The sequence below is a fragment of the Xenopus laevis genome, chromosome 2S (genome assembly GCF_017654675.1).
Source record: "Xenopus laevis strain J_2021 chromosome 2S, Xenopus_laevis_v10.1, whole genome shotgun sequence".
NCBI classification, from domain to species: Eukaryota; Metazoa; Chordata; class Amphibia; order Anura; family Pipidae; genus Xenopus; species Xenopus laevis.
This window is the reverse complement of record NC_054374.1, coordinates 85,052,305-85,069,421: the sequence shown is the minus strand read 5'-3', so window position 1 is coordinate 85,069,421 and position 17,117 is coordinate 85,052,305. Positions and strand designations below refer to the sequence as shown.

Genomic DNA, 17,117 nt, shown 5'->3' with positions numbered 1-17,117 from the left:
TTGGATGTCATTGCTTATGTCTGGCAGTTGTTTAGTGTAATGATGAAAATGCCTGAAGCAAACCTCTTATTTTGCATATGATGACTTCTTAATCCGACATGAGTAACAGCTTAAACCACCTGACGCAGCTGTTATCAGTGAAACAAAGCACACCCTGCAATATAAATAAAATTCTGGCATGCGTTCATAGAAAACCCAATACGTATAAAATCAGCAGTTCTGTTATATGGTTTTACTTTTTCATTTTTTTAAATGTCTGAGTTCTGGTTCAGTGAGCAGATCTCATTCAGCAAAAGTCATGCTAGAAGATGTAATTTAGCAGAATTGTAATAGCATTTGCAGGCAAAAGAGCACCTGGTAAACAGTTTGTTTTACAGAAATAGGATGAAAGTAAAAACAAAGGTAACCAAACATATATAACAAAAATTCAAAGTCAACTGCAACAGGTCTCAGAATATCACTCTCTACATCATACTTAAAAGTTATTTAAAGGTGAACAACCCCTTTAAAATAGCCATAACCATCATGCAAAAGGCAAACCAACCACACTCACCAGAAGTAACTTTTTTCAATGACTTTCTATTTTCTATGTGTGACCGTTTTTCTAATATTGAAGTATAAAGTGTAATTTTTCACCTTCTGAAGCAGCTCGGGGAGGGGGGGTCGTCGAGCCTGTAAACTGTTCTAAATGGATACTGGGTTTCATTAGAAGCAACTGTTAAAATTAATACAATAGTTGCCAATACTCAGAGATGCTGCTGAGTAATGTATCAACTAAATGTATCGGCTAAATGTATCGGCTAAATGTATCGGCTAAATGTATCGGCTAAATGTATCGACTAAATGTATCGACTAAATGTATCAACTAAATGTTGCAAAACTGTTAAGAATCTGCACCTGAAATACTGAGCTGCCAGACTAAAACATCAGAGACATGAACATTCAACTTTCAACTTAGATTTTGGAAAAACAGCAAAAAATAAATAATGGAAAGTAATTGAAAAAAGTCTTTATTTCTGGGGAACAATATAAAAACCAACTGAATTGAAAAAGGTGTTTTGACGGTGAACAACCCCTTTAACCCTTTAAGTGCCACAGAACGTAGAATCTACGTTCTGTGGAAAAGTAACTTGAAATGCCACAGAACGTAGATTCTACGTTCTGCAGCACTTCCGGGTTCAGAAGCGGAGGAGCGGCTGTTAGAGCCGCTCGCTCCGTTCCTGCTCGATCCCCTGCCCCTAGACAACGAGCAGAGCAGGGGATCGAGTGGCCCCTGGGGCGCGATCGCCCAGGGGCCCAAAAACAGCAGCAGGCACGTGCTACTTACGTGTCCTGCTGCTGCAGCCTACACCGCGCCGGAGATCTCCGCCCCCACAGCACAGAGACACAGAAGACGTCGCAGATTTCTTCCAGGGCCTCTTCCTGATCGTGTGCAACAGTCTCCAGCGACTTTTTCAGGTTAGTGCAACAATTACACACACAAACACACCAACACACACTTATTACAGTAATACACACTTAGATTCACACTTACACACACTTACACATACATTTTTGGGGATTGGGGGGGTCACTTACACTCACTGCACTTACACACACGTGCACACGCACACACGCGCACATAACATGTAATTTACCATTTGTACACACGCACACGCACATACATGGCATTGTGGCTTTTTTTTTTTTTTCTTATCGCATCGTCTCTTTTTTTGGCTGAAAAAAATGTTTTATTGCCATTACGAATAGCGTATTCGCTAACCGTACTGTGCAATATCTTTTTTATGTTATTTCGGTGATTATATTGCAATTTTGGGTATTTTGGTGCATTTTTAGCCATTTTATTGAATTTTTAGCCATTTTATTGCATTTTCAGCTCTGCGTATGTTGTGTTCACTTGTTTCTAGCCGTATAACCTGTTTGGCCCAGCTAAAATATTCAAACTGTGATTCTGATGGCCGATAACACTAGTCTGGAAAAAAAACATTGATTTTTGTGGTTTTATTGGATTTTTTTGCATTTCACTCTTTACTGCCTTATTTAGTTTTACCTTGTAAATTTTATCTACTATATATCCATTTGGGGGTCTCTGTGCGCCACATAGTTTGGTATATCTATGCATATTGGGCATCAAAGTGTTCAGTAGACCCCTGGCGTTCATATTTAGGATGTTTTATGCTGATACGTTACGAAATGTGGGGCATATAATGGGGTAAAATTCAAGCTTTGTGACGATTTTCAGAAATTTGATAAAAACCGTTATGTTCAGCATTGCTTTGCAGTTTGGCAGTTTGCAGTAGAAACACTTATTTACCCATATTGGATTCGTCAGAATATGTACTTTCTGAAAATATATGGTTTTCTGGGGTCTCTGTACTGTTATGGGGGTCTAATGTCGCATAATACACACACCAGGTGCTCATATTGCAGCAGCCAGCACGTCAGCCGTGAAAATGTATATACAATATTGTCATTTGGGGGTCTCTGTGCGCCACATAGTTTGGTATATCTATGCATATTGGGCATCAAAGTGTTCAGTAGACCCCTGGCGTTCATATTTAGGATGTTTTATGCTGATACGTTACGAAATGTGGGGCATATAATGGGGTAAAATTCAAGCTTTGTGAAGATTTTCAGAAATTTGATAAAAACCGTTATGTTCAGCATTGCTTTGCAGTTTGGCAGTTTGCAGTAGAAACACTTATTTACCCATATTGGATTCGTCAGAATGTGTACTTTCTGAAAATATATGGTTTTCTGGGGTCTCTGTACTGTTAGGGGGGTCTAATGTCGCATAATACACACACCAGGTGCTCATATTGCAGCAGCCAGCGCGTCAGCCGTGAAAATGTATATACACTATTGTCATTTGGGGGTCTCTGTGCGCCACATAGTTTGGTATATCTATGCATATTGGGCATCAAAGTGTTCAGTAGACCCCTGGCGTTCATATTTAGGATGTTTTATGCTGATACGTTACGAAATGTGGGGCATATAATGGGGTAGAATTCAAGCTTTGTGACGATTTTCAGAAATTTGATAAAAACCATTATGTTCAGCATTGCTTTGCAGTTTGGCAGTTTGCAGTAGAAACACTTATTTACCCATATTGAATTCGTCAGAATGTGTACTTTCTGAAAATATATAGTTTTCTGGGGTCTCTGTACTGTTAGGGGGGTCTAATGTTGCATAATACACGCACCGGGTGCTTATATTGCAGCAGCCAGCGCGTCAGCTGTGAAATTGTATATACACTATTGTCATTTGGGGGTCTCTGTGCGCCACATAGTTTGGTATATCTATGCATATTGGGCATCAAAGTGTTCAGTAGACCCCTGGCATTCATATTTAGGATGTTTCATGCTGATAAGTTACGAAATGTGGGGCATATAATGGGGTAAAATTCAAGCTTTGTGACGATTTTCAGAAATTTGATAAAAACCGTTATGTTCAGCATTGCTTTGCAGTTTGGCAGTTTGCAGTAGAAACACTTATTTACCCATATTGGATTCGTCAGAATGTTTACTTTCTGAAAATATATTGTTTTCTGGGGTCTCTGTACTGTTAGGTGGTCTAATGTCGCATAATACACACACCGGGTGGTTATATTGCAGCAGCCAGCGCGTCAGCCGTGAAAATGTCTATACATATTGTCATTTGGGGGTCTCTGTGCGCCACATAGTTTGGTATATCTATGCACATTGGGCATCAAACTGTTTAGTAGACCCATATGTTTATATTTAGGATGCTTTATGCTGGTAATGATACATGGACAATACGATGCTGGAAAGTTGAAGCTTTGAGGCAATTTCCAGATATTTCACCAAAACCGCCAAATTTGGCAAAGCCTTGCGACTCAGTAGTTTGGAGCAGAAAGGCATGGGTACCCATTTTAGATTCTGTAGAATGTGTACTTTCCAAAAATATATGGGGTTGGGAGGTAAACACATATTTCTGTGTTTTTACCCCACAAAAATGCAGTCAATGTGTTGATTTTTCATTAGCTGAAGTTACCCACCGGACAATTTGTATGTGCTAACTTCATTTTGGGGCCTCTAAATGCCATATACTTTGGTAAACTTATGAACAATGGCCACCAAAATGTTCAGAGGAACCCTGGCAATCATATTTAGGGTGCTTTTTCTTAGTACGTAATGACACATGGGTGATATGGTGCTGGGAAGTTGAAGCTTTGAGGCAATTTTCAGATATTTCACCAAAACCGACAACTTTGGGAAAGCCTTGCGACTCAGTAGTTTGGAGCAATAAGGCATGGGTACCCATTTTAGATTCGGTAGAATGTGTACTTTCCAAAAATGTATGGGTTTGGGGGGTAAACATATATTTCTGTGTTTTTACCCCACAAAAATGCAGTCAATGTGTTGATTTTTCATTAGCTGAAGTTACCCACGGGACTGTTTGTATGCACTAACTTCATTTTGGGGCCTCTAAATGCCAGATACTTTGGTAAACCTATGAACAATGGCCACCAAACTGTTCGGAGGAACCCTGGCAATCATATTTAGGGTGCTTTTTCTTAGTACGTAATGACACATGGGTGATATGGTGCTGGGAAGTTGAAGCTTTGAGGCAATTTTCAGATATTTCACCAAAACCGACAACTTTGGGAAAGCCTTGCGACTCAGTAGTTTGGAGCAATAAGGCATGGGTACCCATTTTAGATTCGGTAGAATGTGTACTTTCCAAAAATGTATGGGTTTGGGGGGTAAACATATATTTCTGTGTTTTTACCCCACAAAAATGCAGTCAATGTGTTGATTTTTCATTAGCTGAAGTTACCCACGGGACTGTTTGTATGCGCTAACTTCATTTTGGGGCCTCTAAATGCCAGATACTTTGGTAAACCTATGAACAATGGCCACCAAACTGTTCGGAGGAACCCTGGCAATCATATTTAGGGTGCTTTTTCTTAGTACGTAATGACACATGGGTGATATGGTGCTGGGAAGTTGAAGCTTTGAGGCAATTTTCAGATATTTCACCAAAACCGACAACTTTGGGAAAGCCTTGCGACTCAGTAGTTTGGAGCAATAAGGCATGGGTACCCATTTTAGATTCGGTAGAATGTGTACTTTCCAAAAATGTATGGGTTTGGGGGGTAAACATATATTTCTGTGTTTTTACCCCACAAAAATGCAGTCAATGTGTTGATTTTTCATTAGCTGAAGTTACCCACGGGACTGTTTGTATGCGCTAACTTCATTTTGGGGCCTCTAAATGCCAGATACTTTGGTAAACCTATGAACAATGGCCACCAAACTGTTCGGAGGAACCCTGGCAATCATATTTAGGGTGCTTTTTCTTAGTACGTAATGACACATGGGTGATATGGTGCTGGGAAGTTGAAGCTTTGAGGCAATTTTCAGATATTTCACCAAAACCGACAATTGTGGGAAAGCCTTGCGACTCAGTAGTTTGGAGCAGAAAGGCATGGGTACCCATTTTAGATTCTGTAGAATGTGTACTTTCCAAAAATATATGGGTTTTGGGGGGTAAACATATATTTCTGTGTTTTTACCCCACAAAAATGCAGTCAATGCGTTGATTTTTCATTAGCTGAAGTTACCCACGGGACTGTTTGTATGCGCTAACTTCATTTTGGGGACTCTAAATGCCAGATACTTTGGTAAACTTATGAACAATGGCCACCAAAATGTTCAGAGGAACCCTGGCAATCATATTTAGGGTGCTTTTTCTTAGTACGTAATGACACATGGGTGATATGGTGCTGGGAATTTGAAGCTTTGAGGCAATTTTCAGATATTTCACCAAAACCGACAACTTTGGGAAAGCCTTGCGACTCAGTAGTTTAGAGCAGAAAGGCATGGGTACCCATTTTAGATTCAGTAGAATGTGTACTTTCCAAAAATATATGGGTTTGGGGGGTAAACATATATTTCTGTGTTTTTACCCCACAAAAAATGCAGTCAATGTGTTGATTTCTCAGTAGCTGAAGTAAAGTCCTGAACAATTTGGATGTGCTAACTACATATTGGTGTCTCTAAATGCCAGATACTTTGGTAAACCTATGCATAATGGGTATCAAACTGTTCAGTGGACCCCTGGCAATCATATTTCAGGTGCTTTTTCTTGGTACCTAATATAGTTTGGGATATGCGGAGCAGCAAAATAAAACCTTTGAAATGATTTTTCAGAATTTTGAATTTTTTGTTGAAAAACCGCTATGTTCAGACAAGCTTTTATGTTTGGTAGTTGGGAGTAGAGAGACATAGTTACCCATTTTGTAATCGGCAGAATGTGTACTTTTCAAAAATGTATGGTTTTCTGGGGTAAACCTACGGTTTCAGGATTTTTTGCCTTGGAATCTAAAGCATGCCGTTTTCTGCCTTAGTGCTTTCAAAATTTGGTAATATACTGCCGGGAGTTTTTGCTGTACAGAAATCCTAAATCTCCCTAAAACTATACATATCTGGTATTGGCACGTTCGAGAGACATAAGGCTTTCCAAATCAGTTGGATTTTCATCCGTAAAATGAAATATTTTTCTGGTATAAATTGATATACGATGAAAAATGGTAATTTTTCATTTTTTTTTGGTATTTAGCACTATAAATTTTTTTGCACAGGTGTAAATACATGAAAACTCAGGCAGATTTAGAAAGCTCAGTTTCTACCGAAAAAAACAATGTATAGTTTTCCTAGGTAAACTATAGGTTTCCCCTCAGAAAATGCCCCTAAAGTGAGAGAGCACAAAATGTTTCAAAAACGGCTGGCATTTCGCGTAACCAAAATGTGAAATTCTGCTGGCACTTAAAGGGTTAAGCACATGCATATTTTACATTAATTGATGTAAAATTATTCAAAGTGGTCCTGTGAGCAATACTGAAATTTACATAAATTTTTTGCTTTTAGCAGTTACAGAGGTAGTAGCAACGTTACATATGTATACTGCTAGGGAGGCATCAGTTCAGCAGCGCTCTTTAAAGGCCAAGAGTGTCAGTGACTAGGGATGGGCGAATTTGACCCATTTCGTCAAAAATTCGCTGCCGGCGAAATGTTGCAGACGCCCATTAAAGTCTAAGAAATGTTGTCGCACAGCAATTTTTTTTTTCCGCACGACGCCATACAAGTCTATGGTCGTCAATTCCGCTGCGAAATCCCTATCAGTGACTGTTTATGCACCGTCTATGTCTATGCAATTCCTGGATTCAGTGAACCCTGAGTTTGTCAATTCCCAGTTGAACCAAAAGCTTGGTATTAGCAGCATAATAATGCTATTATTTCAGAAATCACTAATCAAAAGAAAATGAATATAAATTGCAGAAGTGCCCAGAGAAGCACCCCGAGGATGTTTACATCAATTAAATTACTGCACAACTGCCTTACCAAAACAGGTTAGCTACTAGCTACCCAAACAAACACCATATACAGTGAAAGTTTTCCCTCATTTTACATTGTTGTTTTGTGGTCCCACCAATATATTATGCATATAACACATTTCCCTGATTTTACATTTTCCTTGATTTTACACCATTTTTTTCTGGACCCCTGAAAACCGTAAAATGGGGGTTCTGCTGTACATCAAAAACATAAACCAGCACTATAAAAACATTTTGTCACCTCAACCTGAGGTACAATCTAATAAAACAATTACACCAATAGATATATATACGTAATTTATTAAAGGGCAACTATCACAGTAAAAAAAAAAATTTCCCAACCTAATAAAACCCTTACTTCAGTTGGAGGAAACAATTCTATTTAAAGGAGAAAATGCTTCTAGTAAGCACTATATCACTCACAAGCAAGCAAGCTCCTTGGGAGGCCATGTTTGGTCAGACACATAATGTGTGAGTCTCCCAGCTTGCTCATTATGGGGCAAATTCACTAACCTCTGAAAATTCACCAGCGATGGCTTTGCTCACATCGCAACACTTTGCCCGGCTAGATCCGGAAGTTGTGTCCAGGGTGAAGAGCGCTGGCTAATTTGCATACGGCAGGAAGTTAAAGTTAAATGGACGTATATGTTGCAGCAAATACATTACACTACACAAGCCCAGGGAACCATAATAAAATAAAATAAAGTTGTTATCATGCCCTACACATGAGCCCAGTGTATAGTTTGTGTCATATGTTTGCAGGTACCCCAGAAAAAAATTGCGATCTTTTGCAGCCTATCACCCTGAAAACTGAAAAGTCGCCAGCGTTTTTTCGGGATTTAGAAAAATTGTCAACTATTTTTTGAGGAAGTACTATCTACTCTATTGCACTTCGCCTGGTCTGAGGTGGTGAAGGCAAGTCTGGCGCAAGAGGTAACGTTACGTTCAGTAAAATCCGCAAGTTAGTGAATTTGCAAAGTAACACTCTTTCGCCAAAGCAAAACTTCGTCTGGCGTAAGAGTGCGAAGTATCGATAGAGTCAATCTCCTTCACTAGCGAAGTTAAGCCAGCGACTGTTAGTCGCCTCGCCCTTTAGTAAATTTGCCCCTATGAGTGTGTGTGACATAAGATCGGGGAAAGAATCTTATAATGATTGCACTGGGACACTCCCCTTTTTTTGTATGTTAAGGATCCCAACAAGGCACATATAGCATTGCTTCCCCCAGCTGGAAGGCGAGCTCTATTAACTAATATTAGGTGATCCTCTGTGGGACCTCCGTTTTATATAGGTACACTGTTCTTTGTCTAGGGGCTTTGTAACAGATATATTTATCAACATTTACACACGGTCTAGTTAACCCACAATGGTTAAGTTGGGTTGGGTACTGGACAGGTTTAATAAACATTTCATGTGTTGAATCATTCCACCCAGTGCATGATAATCGATGAGATCAATACGAAAGAAAGGAAGAGAAAGAGTACCTGATCAACCAAAAGCACTGCGTATCTTTTCGGCACAATATCAATAAATGATGATGATCAACCAACATGTGGCTGCCTTAGTCGTAGTTAAGTCTGAAATTCAAATTGCTAAATATATCAAAGAATATTGATTTCATAGTTTCATATAGACCTAAGAATCATAACTTCTCTCTACCTCCATTTCTAAACATATTTAGGTTTTTGTCACCATTCTCTCTTGAAAAAAAACAAACCATACATTCAATTTTACAAATGCCTTTAAGAGGATTATTTGTAGTCAGGTGATTTAACTATGTAAATGACTATATGTCTGCTGTTTATGATATAATGGGAGTATTCTTACTCACTGTGTGATGTTTCTATTGTTGTTAGTAGCCAAATTCTTGGCCTCTTGTCACGTGACTATTGTCAACCAGTGCCTTTAAATAGAAACGGTTTTATTTGTGTTGCAAGGCTTTACAAAGTGACACAAATGTATCTTGTACACACACAAGCCAGCATTTCAGTCTAATAAAGGAACAAGCTAATAGAAAGTTTACTCAAGAGTAGTATTCTACCCCCTAAAAAAGGAGGGGCGGATAGGGGAAGAAAATGCCTCTGCAGTTCTCAAATAATCATTTTTACAAATGCTGCTGGGACTGTCCATTTTAGCTAATAAAGCACAAAGTCCTGGTTTTATATGCAAAGTTATCTCCAAAAACATAATATGGAAGCAGGGCAGAGATCAAGCATGCCAGGCAAAACCAGCCGTATGATGCACCAGCTAAAACAGCCTTGAAGAGTGTAAACCAAATCTGCCAAATTCAAGCATGTCTATAGTTAATTTTACGTATAGTCTTTTAAATTATACGTAATAAGCTAACATATATAGTTCATGCCCAATGAAAATATTACTGTTCTAAACCCAGCCCAACAAGATTTGGCACTTTTATCTCAGAAGTAAAGTCCATACAAAACTTCCAACATTATCAAATTTCATAACAGTTTAAGGAAAGCCATTTAGAGGTAGCATCCCTGTTTTAATTTATGATGCATAAAGCACAGTTTACCAGAATGCACCGAATTAGGGAAGGCCATCACGAACAGAGTCCATTTTAAGCATGTAATCCTAATTGTACAAGTCCTTTTTTTTTCTATAATAAATAGTAAATTGTACTGGATGGGGGCAAAACAATCCTAATGGGTTTATGATTATATGTTTTTCTAATCATAAGTATGTAGAATTCCAGAATGATTCCTTATCAAGAAAACCCAATCTCCCAAGCATTCGAAATAACAGATTCCATACCTGTCCTTAATAATTACACAATTCAAATGGCTCACATTCAGACCACACCCACCAGAATGTTCACAACCCAACAGACTACTATTTTTGACTAAATATTGATATTGGAAAAATCAATTGTTACTATTATTACATTGCAAGGAGAACTTGTATATATGATGTATCACTCACAAAAAGCATGTTAAACCACTGCACTTCAGTATGTGAAACTGATGCATCATGTAATAATGAAAAGTAAATTATGCATGAGGCATATTTGCTCATCAGAGGAAAAGTGAAAAAAAAAAAGCAAATATAAAGCACTTTCGTCCTGAATTAAAACTCCCAAAATGCACTAATTAACAGCTGGAGAGCTGCAGGTTGGACATCACTGATAATGTGCATAAATGCCCTAACAAACCTTCAAATCTTCTGTACTTGAGAAAAGAAGCAGATGAAGTTCTGTAAATTATTTTATGGCTTTATAATTTTAACCCATCAGCTGTTACGGCCTTACAGAACAATCAATGTGCACTCTCACATGTGTGGATTAATTTAAAAATATCAAGGATCATGATTTGTAAAGTGTGCCATGCTTATGTAAACAAACTAAATATATGAATGATCCATTAAGAAAGATACCCTCAGTTCTCACCATATGTACTATTAATTCTCTTCAAATATATTTAGCATCCATATAAAAAAAAAAGACTGGGAAATTCATAGCGACACAGCCAAGAAGATTAATTAATACCGTGTATTCATAGAGCACAGAAATATACCGCAATACTGTTTAATAAATAGAGGTTTACACTGAACATACAGATTACATGCAAAAATACAAGAAAACTAAAGATAAAGAGGACCCTGCTCTTGGCAGTTTAAAATCTAAAAAGATAGGTATGGCACAAAGTCTTATCAGGTTTTTTCCCCACTACAGGCTTGGGACCTGGGGTTTTCCAGATAAAAGATCTTTCCGTAATGTGGATCTTCATAGCTTAATCTACTAGAAAATCATTTAAACATTAAATAAACCCAATAGACTGGTTTTGCTTTCAGTGAGGATTAATATCTTAGTTTGGATCTAGTACAAGTTACTGTTTTATTATTACAGAGAAAAAGGAAATCATATTTAAAAATCTGGATTATTTGCATAAAATGAAGTCTATGGGAGACAGCCGTTCCTTCATTTGGAGCTTTCTGGATAACAGGTTTCCGGATAACGGATCCCATACATGTACATGGATAATTTTGGATGAAATTTTCAGGACCCTTACATACAAAAATGATGATGTCATACAGGAATGTTTATGGCACCTCTGAGAGGTCTGAGGTCATAAGTACACCTTGAAAGACACTGGCCTGCAATCAGACAGAAGTAATCGAAGACTAAGAGATCAATCTATTATCGAATGTGGACAGCTGACAGCAGCTTAACTAGAAGTTACAATGCCATCAAGAAAACACGTTGATGTGGTCCTTGATCCAATGGCAAAATCAAACCTGCCCAACAGATATCTGGCCGATCTTTAAATTATAAACTCAGTTGCTGACTCAGTTTAGAAGGACCTAATCAATAGCTTTATCCAGCTGGTGTAGGACCTCCTTAAACTAAAGGCTTACTAGTACAGTACTCACAGGTTGAATCATTAATTCTCAAGAGGGCAGGTTGCAGTAAGTATTAGCCAACTCTTACAGCCTTTGAACTGTTCAGATGCACACAGGAACTTACACAATGATATGAATCTTTTAGCAGGAAGAATACTTATATTGGAAAGTACGTATCAAGGAAGAACTAACTTGTAATAAACATGCGTAAAATAAATATACACACATGCTTATCTGAGCATTTATTATTATAAAACATGTTTCATTAAAGATCCATATTTAAATTGTCCTACTTCTAAATCAGCATCTATGCCACATTAGGTGATTAGTTGACCATGATATCTGCATTACTGAAGGCAACTAATCTGCAAATGCTTTCACATTGGCAAGAATGCAAATCACTACTGCTTCGTTCTTCCGAAGTTGCCTTACAAGGAAACTTTGGGCTACTTTGTTGCTTAATCTGTTGCTTAAGTATTCATTTTTGGGATATAGTTTTCCTTTAAATACATGCACTGAAAAGAATCAAATCAGATTTCAGAGCTTCTATGAAGAAGTATGTGGCAGAAGCAATGCTGTTTTTAAAAAAAACAATACTTTAGTTAATTTTGTATTGTATTTAACAGCTATATGCCAAGTCCAATTAATATATAAGTTGTTTTAGGTTTTCCAGTTGTTTTTGGTTTATGCAGTTTAACTTTGCTTTTGGTTTAGAATTACCAACGGATATGGTTTCTATTAGGGCTACACAGAATCCACTATTTTGGATTGGGCCGACCCCCCGAATCCTTCATGAAAGATTTGACCGAATCCAAATCCTAATTTGCATATGCAAATTAGGGGTGAGAAGGGGAAAACATTTTTTTACTTCCGTGTTTTGTGACAAAAAGTCACACGATTTCCCTCCCCGCCCCTAATTTCCATATGCAAATTAGGATTTGGTTTGTCCGGGCAGAAGGATTCGCCCGATTTTGAATCGTGCTGAAAAAGGCCGAATCCCGAACCAAATCCTGGATTCGGTTCATCCCTAGTTTCTATTTTTGAGCTTTGGCACTGATAAAATGCCCTGTATGCTGTGTACTTAACTTTTTTCAATCATCATGGGTAATACATAGCACATAACAGATAAGCCCTGTCCAATTTATCTGCTAATTAACCTGGGCTTTTTTTCAGCTTCAATGGCTGCCCCCATGCTTACACAGCAGCTTGTTTATATAAACCAGGAGTGCCCATTCTTAAGTAATGCAGAGTCTACTTTTAGTGATGTTGTCCAATTATGACCTTCTTCCATAATATACAGTAACTGTTAGCATTCTGTTCCATTGAAAATATTTCTTGATTATATTATATTGATTTATAAGAGAATTTATATTACTATATTTAAAAAACAACTATTTCTTATCCAATCTTAACAGAATAAATATCTGAATGAAAAGAATTAAACAGAAGGGTAAATTAGTCAAGTTGTTTATTGACAGGGTTTTAAGATCTACTGATCACCAGCTAAAAGGTCTACTGGTAGATCCCAATCAACCTTTTTGACACCCCTGATATAAACTATAGTAGTTTTTCTCAAGCAAACACACCAGTTTCATCAGTGCAGGACAACAGTAGATTATATTTTAATTACTTTGATGCACTTTTTTGGTGTTATTGTTCCTTTAAAAACAGAGAATGTACCAACTCCACAGCTCTGGTTTTTCCTACCAGCAATATACATTATTGCAATGAGAAAGCATTCGCAGAAGATTAATTGTCTGCAGTAGAGCAGATTTATCATGGGCAATTTATATCCTTGTGTGCCTTCAGCCAGGCCTCCTAGACAAATATATGATTAACAATCAATGTTGTTTTGGGAAACATTTTTTAGGAAATCCCCTTGGAAGAGGTCTGTCATCAGAATTTAGATGCAGGTCTCTCAACAGGTCTTTTGTGGCCCTTACGCAATCCAATAATCGAAGTACAAAAAAAAAAGGTAAAGAATTCAAAAACAGGTCATTCCAATATTGCTCACCACTAAGGTGGCCAGATCTGGCAAATGTCTGCTCATCTTGCTATCTAGGCAAATAAATCTTAATGTGTGTGGCCTACTTATTAGGCCTTTGATTTATAGTTTATAATTTAGCACCAACAAGGTGTGCTAAAAGTAAAAATTCTGAAACATCTTGAGCACTAAAATTTCTCTGTTTGTTACACGTTTTGGAATTATGGTGATAGCATTTAGATCTGTTACACATTTCAAATGATAACCAAATCAAATACAAATACTGGGTTAATAAGTATGGCGTTCTTTAAAAAGCAGGGCATATAACCTATATAAACAGTCTTTCTGTGTATTTATGTGGATAATGATGCCAAGGAGCCTGGACTGGCAAGCTGTAGATTCTGGCAAATGCCACAGATAGTTACTATGGATTGGGCCTGTGAATGACTGTTTGGCCCCTGTGTAGTGCAAATGTCAGAGTCTATGTTGGATCTGATTACAGACCTGTGTCTATCTTGCACCCGCCTAGCTGTTGTAGAGTTATAGCTTGGAAATGCCTGTTTGATTAGCATATAGACAAGGCGTATAATCTGGCTCACTCCCCAAGCAGGGGGGGGCAGTGACAGCAGAAGACATTACAGGCCACTCAGTGCCCGAGTCTTGATGTAGGTGAGCAGAGATGCTGGAAGTGATCAGCTTTAAGTCTGCATGCAGACCAGCTCTTATACAGTACACATTTTTTTCTATAGGAAATATAATCTAAAATGATCGACAGCCCTGCAATTGACTAACATGCAGCACAATGGTATTAGCCCCGGATATACAATTTAAACCTATCAGTCTTCGAACCTTCTGTCCCTCCTATGAATTTGGTCGGATATAAATGACTGCTGTCTGCAGCAGCCTCCACACATCCCTTCTAATCTCCTATCAGTTGTCAAGTCTGTCAGCCGCAGTTGGTCACTCCTTTCTGTCTCAGCCAGGTTTAATCCTTACCTCGTTTCACTGCTTCATCATACGTCAGAAACCCGATCCGAGACTCCTTGGCCCCCATGATAGCACTTGAGCAGATAAGAATATTTGCCTCACTCCATATCTCCTTGGGCACCGCGTCACACTGCGGCCTCCAGTTCCTGCCGCTCCTAAAACCCCCTGGCGTAATCAAATCCTGTCGCCCGGCTCATCACTTGCTTCCCACACTACAGGCGACTTCTGTTTATCTGGTCGCTGCTAGTTCCGAGTGGCAATTCGTCCTCTCGCGACGTTACTCTCACGTGATGACGATGTTATCGTCACGTGATCTATTTTAAAGCAACAAGCAGGAGCGCTTGCAGTTCTAAAGTGCAATTAATGTAGTACTGGCTGCTCTGTGACCTCAAATAAATATATTGTAGGTCACAGCTGGTTAAATGTGTCGCTGTCTTTATTTTGGGGCAGTTTGTTGTGTGCTGTAAGTTTTATGAGCGCGTTGACTGCAGAGAGCTGTGTGAGGGGGGGGTTGTTGAGGCCTGAGTGCTGATGGCTGTGTAGGGAGCGGAGAATGGTGTGAGGGAATGCAGACGGCTGTTGCTTTGTGAGAATTCAGCGGGCTGTATAGGAGTTGTTGGGAGCTCTTTTGAGAGGGATTCTTGAGGGCTGTATGGGGAGTAGTAATTGCCACCTTTTCTGGAAAAAAATATCGGCCTTCCTATATATTTATCTTTTTTTCCTTATTAATAACATTGGAATCAATCAACCATCATTTTTACCTGCCAGGCCTGTAAAATACCGACCAGGTGGCACCCGTAATCATAGCATGTATATAAACAGTGTGGGTTGCAGCAGTGTTTATGGTCCCTATTTTGCTTTATGGCCTAATGGCATTTGGTTTAGTGTGTAGGACCCTTATGTATGTCTATGGCCTTGGTGGGTTGTAGTGTGTCAGGGCCAAACTTGGACTAAAAAGCAGCCCAGTGGGGAAAAAAAATCAAAGCAGCCCACATTATGAACATGCATCACCAGCAGCCAGGCCCATCCGAACACGTTTAAAAAACCCCATTGGTGGTCATGCCCCGCCCATAAAAGTAAAAAAGAAACACTAGTTGCCAGTGCTAAAAAAAAGTGTTCAATGGCAACTTATATTAAAAAATGCCAGGTAGTCTTCTTCCTCCTTGGAGACAGAAGCTTCTTTGTTGTCTTCGGTGACTTCCCCGACTCACTTTACAATGAATAGCCAATGCCAATCAGGCATATTATCAGTCCAGAGCTGGAGTGTGTGCTCACCTTGTAAAGGTTAATGGCCATGGGGGGAAGAGGGTTGGGGCAGTATGCAGGGCCTCTAGGTATGTGTATCACATTGGCTTTGGTTGGGCAGCATGTAGTGCCCCAGATAAAGCTTTTGGAGGGGTGGAAGTACAGTATGTAGCACCGCAAAGTATTTGCCCGACTGGCATGGTGAGGCTTTGTGTAGGCTCATAGTGTATGGCTTTGAGGCAGTGTTGGGGTTCCTAGGTATAAGTATAGCCTTGGGAAAGTGAGGCATTTAGCTCAATGCATTGGCCCTTATGTGAAGAGCTACTTACTGTTAGCCTGCCTCCAGTCGTGTTCTCCTGTTGCAGAACAGTATTCCAAATTTGATTCATAAAATATTGTCAAGTCCATAAAATAAATCAAATACCTTTATATCCATAGAAAAGTGTGATCTTACTGAGTTTTCCCAGACAGAGATAGCATTCAGGTCACATGGCACATGTGAACCTCATCGCTGACCTCTCGCTGACCTCTCTGTCATATTTGGTTGCCATAGCAACACAATTGCGGATCTGCACTGTCATGCTCTGTGTGATGTCTCACGCTTTGTTTACAAACTGTAAGCATAGCAGCAAGGAGTATGGTTCAGAGGGCAGACAGTTTGGCACATGCACACTGGGGAAGAGAAGTAGGCAAAGTGACGTGAGCATTCAGAAGATGGCCACAGTAGGAAACCGAGCATTAGAAATGAATTGTGGCTTAGTGTGAGGGAACAGAGTGAGTAAATGATACTTCGCAACGTTTTATAAGAGGAACTTATGGCAATTCTTTTGAAAGAGTTTGTAAAATTTGCATTCCATTTTCCTTTGAAGGGGTTGTTCACATTTAAATTAACTTTTAGTATGAGGTAGACTGGAATATGAATAGGAAAGGGCCTGATTAGAAAGATGAGTAATAAAAAAATAGGAATGACAATACATTTGTAGCCTTACAGAGCACTTGTTTTTATATGGGGTCAGTGACCCCCATTTGAAAGCTGGAAAGAGTCTGCAGAAGAGATAAAATAATTCTAAAACTATAAAAAAAGAAAAAGTGAAGGCCAATTGAAAAGTTGCTAAGAATTGGCCATTCTATAACATACTAAACATTATTGTAAAGGTGAACCACCCCTTTAAGAACAGGGTTAATGA

General features: G+C 38.9%; 1 protein-coding gene across 2 annotated transcripts in view; it reads right to left on the bottom strand.

The window, feature by feature from the left end:
- The window catches only part of usp32.S (ubiquitin specific peptidase 32 S homeolog), a 101,437-nt gene extending 86,283 nt beyond the window's left edge, over positions 1-15,154 (bottom strand). The window contains exon 1 of one of the 2 annotated variants that reach the window (XM_018249615.2): positions 14,695-15,154. In XM_018249615.2, coding sequence (XP_018105104.1) covers positions 14,695-14,752 — 58 coding nt within the window. In that variant the 5' untranslated portion in view covers positions 14,753-15,154. The remainder of the gene's footprint in view (positions 1-14,694) is intronic. The other variant, XM_018249617.2, reaches the window with a different exon arrangement.
- Between the last annotated feature and the right edge of the window lie 1,963 nt (positions 15,155-17,117).